Source organism: Pristis pectinata, chromosome 21, assembly GCF_009764475.1.
Source record: "Pristis pectinata isolate sPriPec2 chromosome 21, sPriPec2.1.pri, whole genome shotgun sequence".
In the NCBI taxonomy this organism is placed as follows: domain Eukaryota; kingdom Metazoa; phylum Chordata; class Chondrichthyes; order Rhinopristiformes; family Pristidae; genus Pristis; species Pristis pectinata.
Window position 1 is genome coordinate 3,081,543 of NC_067425.1, and position 6,249 is coordinate 3,087,791.

At 40.6% G+C, this 6,249-nt stretch overlaps 1 protein-coding gene across 9 annotated transcripts in view; it reads left to right on the forward strand.

Moving 5' to 3' along the window:
- LOC127581457 (transient receptor potential cation channel subfamily V member 3-like) overlaps window positions 1–3,341 on the forward strand; it is a 38,778-nt gene extending 35,437 nt beyond the window's left edge. For 6 of the 9 annotated variants that reach the window (XM_052035890.1, XM_052035895.1, XM_052035892.1 and 3 more), the window contains exon 16: window positions 21–3,341. In XM_052035890.1, the coding sequence (XP_051891850.1) occupies window positions 21–304 (284 nt within the window). In that variant the 3' untranslated portion in view covers window positions 305–3,341. The remainder of the gene's footprint in view (window positions 1–20) is intronic. The other 3 variants (XM_052035891.1, XM_052035897.1, XM_052035899.1) reach the window with 3 other exon arrangements.
- Window positions 3,342–6,249: the final 2,908 nt, after the last annotated feature.

Genomic DNA, 6,249 nt, shown 5'->3' on the forward strand with positions numbered 1-6,249 from the left:
TATTAAATTCTGTGTTCCAGAAGAAACCACTTGTGAAAGCTCGGATGAAGCAGATAGAACATTATTACCACCAAGTGAAAGCATTCAGAGGAGAAGATTCTGGGCCAGGGGAAGATGGAATCTGGGCCCCAAGAGGAGACACAGAGAGAGAGTGAACAGGCAAAGGAGAGCAGAACAAACAGAGATAAATGTGATTTCAGAACAAAGTACACCACCGACTCTAGAGGCTACAGAGCTCAAGGAGGCGGACGATGCTGGCCCAAGCGGAGACACATTGTCTATTGCACTGTTTCAGCACAAATAAACTAAATCAATGTGGCCTCAGTGGTTAGTAACCTGATGCAGGCCAACACTCTCAGAGCACCAAGGGGACACTGAATGTCAGATGCCACATAAACCAAGATCCAATCCATCTGTTCAGGATGTCAAAGCAACATTTCAGGTAATTCTGAGGGTGCCCTGGCCAACTCCAAATCCAAATCCCACGGTATCTACAAATGCATGCTACTGACAGCTGCAGGTTGTTGGCAGTGGCACAATTGGTTTTGCATTGCACTTCAGGTCACAGCTGGCAACACCCGAGAGGATGTTGGAAACAACTTCAGAAAGACCCTGGAAAAGTCTTTCTGGCTCTGGGAGAAGAGCAGGAGGGTGATAGTAATTGGGGAACTTAAAGAATTGCCACAGGCATGAGCGGCCAAATGGCCTCCTCGCTCTAGTTAATGCTAACCTTGCATACTTTAGGTGATACATAAATGCAAGTTAATCTGTCTCTTGCCCTGCTGGATAAGCAGAACCAAATAGCTAACATTTCATATAAATTGAAACAATAAAAGTCTATTTTTTTTACAGGATATATAGGGCAGAGTTTAATGGCTTTCATACTCTGCAGAAATCAATGCAATCATTCTAACTTAGCCATCCCCAAATGTTGCATCAAGTAATAAGCCACAATGAGCAGGTTCCATCCTCAGTCTGTGATGAACTAATTGACCTCAAAAAGGTTACAACAGGGGACATCAATTCTTCACTCAAATGCCCCTATAGGAGAGTGCACATTGCTTGATAGTGGGCAAGGACACCAACGCAGTTCCAGTTGTAACCCACCCACTACTGAAGCTAATCCTTGGGTATTGTGCACGTGGACACTTGGACAATCTGCTGCTGAACCCCAGGATGACTCAGGCCCAGTGAAAGACAAAAAAACTGAAGCTAGTTTAAGTTATCCTTTAAAATCTTAATCATCACTTCCCAATCTCCCTCCACAGTATATCAAAGACAATCTATTTATGTGGTTCCAAATATGTTAAACTTGGGGTACTCTTAAATACAAATCCTTCTGATGATTTTTTTTCTATAATACAATCACAACAAAGTTCCTGAACAATACTTTAAACCAAGACTACAAACAAGATGGTGATTTTAAATGGCATAATCTGTATCCTAGACTCTTGAGTCTCCCACCATGGGGAACACTGTCTACCAAGTCTGCCTGGTCCTAGTCCTAGAGACAGAGTCATACAGTGCAGAAACAGGCCCATCAGCCCATTATGTCCATGCTGAGCATTTTACCCATCTACACTGTCCACATTTAGGACAGTAGCCTTCTATGCCCTTCTTATTCAGTGCCTGTCTAAATGTCTCTTAAATGTAGTGACGGTACCAGATTCCCCCCCCCCCCCCCACCACCTCTGGCAGGTGGATACATCCTCTGATAGCAATGTAAAAAAAATTTGCCCTCAGATACCCTTTAAAATCTTAAACCCATACCCTCTTGCTTTTGATACCACTACCATTGTAAAAGATAATTTACTATACACCATTTGAAGTGCTCCTGACTGATCTGACTGTAACCTTAATTCTGCATTCCCACCCAAGCCCCATAAACTTTCATCCCTTTTCAAGATTCTATCTAACGCTGCCCTACAAATATTTAAGGACCATTTTCACTGCACTTTGAAGAGAGTTTCAAAGACTCAACCTTCTGAGCAAAACAATTTTGTCTTGTCTTCATCTTAAATGGGCAACCTTTTATTTTTAAACAGTGCCCCTAGTTCTAGGCTTACCCACATCCTCTCCTCTCAACAACCAACCTGTGAAGACCCCTCAGGATCCCTCTCACCCTTCAGAACTCCAGTGGAAATGAGCCTTTTGTCATAACGTAACCCACCCAGTCCATCAACCTCTGAACTGCTTCCAACGCATTTATATACTTAAGTAAAGCAACCAAAAATGTACATTGTACCCCAGATGTGTTCTCACCAATGTATTATACAACATGCATAACCTTCCTACCTTTGTATCTAATTCCTTTCACAATAAGTATCATTGTTAGCTTTCATAATTACTTGCTGTACCTGCATACTAGACTGCTGTAATCATTTACCAGGACACCCAGATCTCTTTGGGTCTGACAGCTTTACAATCATCATTTAGATGCTCCCCCTCCTTTAGATGCTCCCCCTCCCCCCACACCCCCCATCAAAATGAACAATGTCACATCTTCCCTACATTATATTCCACATGCCAGATCTTTTCCAACAAACCTACATCCCTTTGCAACCTCTGTATGAGCTCTTCATAATTTATTTTCCCACCTACCTTTGTATCATCAGAAAATTTAGCAACATACCTTCAGAGTATTCATCCATCTTTGTTCGGGCACCAGAACCCAACCTTGAACTTGGTATTCCTCAAGCAGAAAAAGACCCATTTATGCCTGCTTGGCTTACCATTAGCCAGCCAACCTTTATGCTCGTCGATAAGTCTCCCACATCTTGATTGGTCAAACTAATTTTCCAGTTCACTTTCATTAGCTCTACTTTTGAGCTTTTATTTTCCACAGTAACCTTTGACGTGGCACTTCATTAAGTGTCTTCTGGAAATCATACCGATTCCCTTTTATCCAATATATTGGTAAAGCATAATTTCTGTTACAAAACCATGCCGACTCCAAAATAAAACCTGGAAAATTCTGGAAGTACTCAGCAGGTTAGGCCACATCTTCGGATGAGAACAGAGCCAGTATTTCAGGTTAAAGATCTTTCTCCACAACTGGGAAGGATAGAGCAGAGTGGAATGTATTCCAGTTAGACAGTGCTGGAAGAGAAGTGGATTCAACAAGTGAAAAATCAAAATAACTGCAGATGCTCGAAATCTTCCATTCTCTGTTTTTTTTAGATTTCCAGCATCTGCGTTTTTTTTATTTTCACCACGCTGTCTGATTACTTCAAACTTCTCTGAACGCATGTTGATTAATAACTTCTAACGTTTTCCCTATGACAGACAATGACTTGTTTTCTATCTCCCTCCCTTGAATAAAGAATCTACTTTTGTTATTATCCAATTTATTGGAACCTTTCTGAATTTAGGGAATGTTGGGGAATTAAAACCATGAGAACCCAGGGACTTGTCAGCTGGCTATTCCTACAATTTGTCCAGTTCCACTTCAATGTTGATTGTAATGTTCCCCTTCCTATCTTCCAATTCCCAATTACAGCCACTTCTGGGATGTTATTTGCATCCTCCACTGTAAAGGCAGATGCAAAGTAGCTGTTTAATTCACCCACTATCTCATTATTTTTGATTAGGATGAATGCTCACTTGGTTAACTTGAAATAATTGTAATATCGCTGAGTTTCTATGTTTCTGGCTAGCTTTATCCCATGGCCTCATTTTTCCTTCATTTTTAGTCTTCTAGTCATTGTTGCTTCTTTTTTAAAATTCTGCTCAATATTGACATTTTGCCAGGTTTTGCACAATTATAAACTTTAAGCATAATCCTCTTTTTCATAATCTTAGATCCACATCCTGGGATTTTTATGCCATGTTGAAATGCATCTAATCTATATATTCTGAAAGATTTTCTTAAATGTTTGCCACTGCATCTTGATTAACCGATTCCTCAACCTAATTCCCCAATTCACTTTAGTATGTTGTCCCTCATAGTTGTCCTTATTCAAGTTCAAGGTACTTGTCTTGGACCAGTTCTTCTCTTCCCCAAAGGGAGTGCAGAACTCAATCATATTATGATTGCTGTTCCTATCTCATACCCTAATGGTGAAGGTATTGGGGTATGAGACAGGATTAATTAGCCCTTCACTACAAGATCATTAATTAATCCACTCTCAAAAGCCAATACCTTCACTGAGAGAGAGATCACTAACTAATCCCATCTCATATACCAGCACCAAGTCTAGAATAACCTGATCACTAGTTGGCTCCAGAATATTCTGTTTTAAAATAAAAGTACTGTATCTCAAAGATACTATGAACTCCTCAAAAAGGTACCTTTGCTCATCTGATTTTTCTAATCTAAGTTGATTAAAATTCACTACAATCATCCCATCTCCCATGTTTTCTACCTCCCTATTGTGGCATTCCTTTTAGGGGGTCTGTTCACCATTTCCACAAATGACTTCTTGCCTTTATTATTTCTCATCTCTACCTAAACCTGGCTTCCTCAACTTGGGTCTTTAAGAATGCTCTGAAAGGAGATATAGAAATGGAAGTCTTTCTTTAATAAGATTGTATGCACAGCACCTAATCTCTAACCTACAGCCTCTCTGATGGGGTCCAGGTTTATACCATATCAGCCTGATCCACACTGTTCATCCATCTGTTGCAGATCAAGAATTTTAAGAGAACATTCCTGCATCAAAATTCACAGTTCAGATGTGCAAATTTTTTTTTATTCTTCATCAAAACATAGACCTACAACAGTATACATAGTTTTCATACTGCACTGGATACATCCTCCAATAGCAAGGACTGCTCAGCTTCAGATTGCCACCTCCAAAACCATAGTAAAACACAAACCACAAGTGTTCAGCTTTTCCCTGTGTGGAAGTAAAATTAAGGTTTTAAACCTTCCTGATTTTTTTAAAATCAAAAAACCAGGTCATAAATTATCATGTTTCATATATCAATACCAAACAGGTAGTCACATACCCAAACTGACCAGAACATGAGATGGCTGCCCAAAGGTGACATTTTCTAATTGCTTTACTCTGGCCCTTATAAGCATCCTTGATCTTTCCTAGTTTAAGTTCACTTCCTTCTTAACAATAAAGCAAGACAAGGGTGGTCAACACTCAGGTAATACTGGTTCCGGTCCCAGCACTATTATATAGAACACTCAAGAAATCAAATTCCAGCTTCAATGGGCAATTTGACCTCCAAACAGATTGGCAACTTTCTTGACCCAGCACGACTAGGGGTATTGCAAATCAACATGTAGTTGGGGGGAGGTCAGCAGTGCAGACAGGAAAAAAAAAGATAGGCAGAAGAGAGAAAGCAAGACCCAGAAACAGACTCAGCTAATGAGAGCTGCTTACTGTAGATCCACTGCATTCCTAGCTGACAGGGACAGTGTGCAGGGCTGAGATTCAACAACGTGCACAGGGCATACAGAGGAGCGCAGGAGTTAATGTATCACAGCCTAAAGCAATTTAGAGACAGGATTCTACAGGTGAAAGAAGTGAGAAGTCTCTTAAAACCCAACACAAACAGCTGCACAGTTTCAGGTTATTAGAATGTGAATTGGATACCAATGCAGTCCAGAACTGGGCTCACTCAGGTCAAACACTGCTTCAATCCAAGGTACATGGCTGGTTTACAAGTCAGCCACAGGCAAAACACCAAACAAAAATGTTACTGTAGTAGGTCACATTAAAAGGAAAGTCAATGGCATGTCAGGGCGAGGCTAACGTCAGTGCAAGAGGGATCCAGGAGTGTGCAAGGGGTTGCTGGGGATGGGGAGCTGTGTCTGCGGGACGCAGAGTTAACAAAAGATACACACAGAAAGTAAGCTAAGAACCCTGCAAACACATCTGAAAAATTGCATGACCACTCTACACTTACGAAAATTGGGCGTAAGTTCTTATGTGGTGTCAGGTTCCATTGGGTAGAATTATTATAAATTGAACCCACTGTACAGGTTTTAACCCCCAGTCTTTACTTGATCAATTTCAAACTATATAAAAGATGCATCCACCATCAACCTGTGCAAACAGTGCAGTCCTTACTCCAAACGCAAGCTCTCGTTCCTAATCTAGCTGTCCTTTAGAATGCAGTGTTTTAAATCAGTATTTTTATCAACTGCATCTCAACTGCAGAAGGCTCAAGTTTACCCGTAGCACATATAAAAAGCAGCTTATATTTATCTTCAGTTTTTTTGTTTAAGGAACACAGCAGCAGTGTACTCCACAGTGGGCAATTGCAGCTAATACATTATCAAACCAAGCCCCA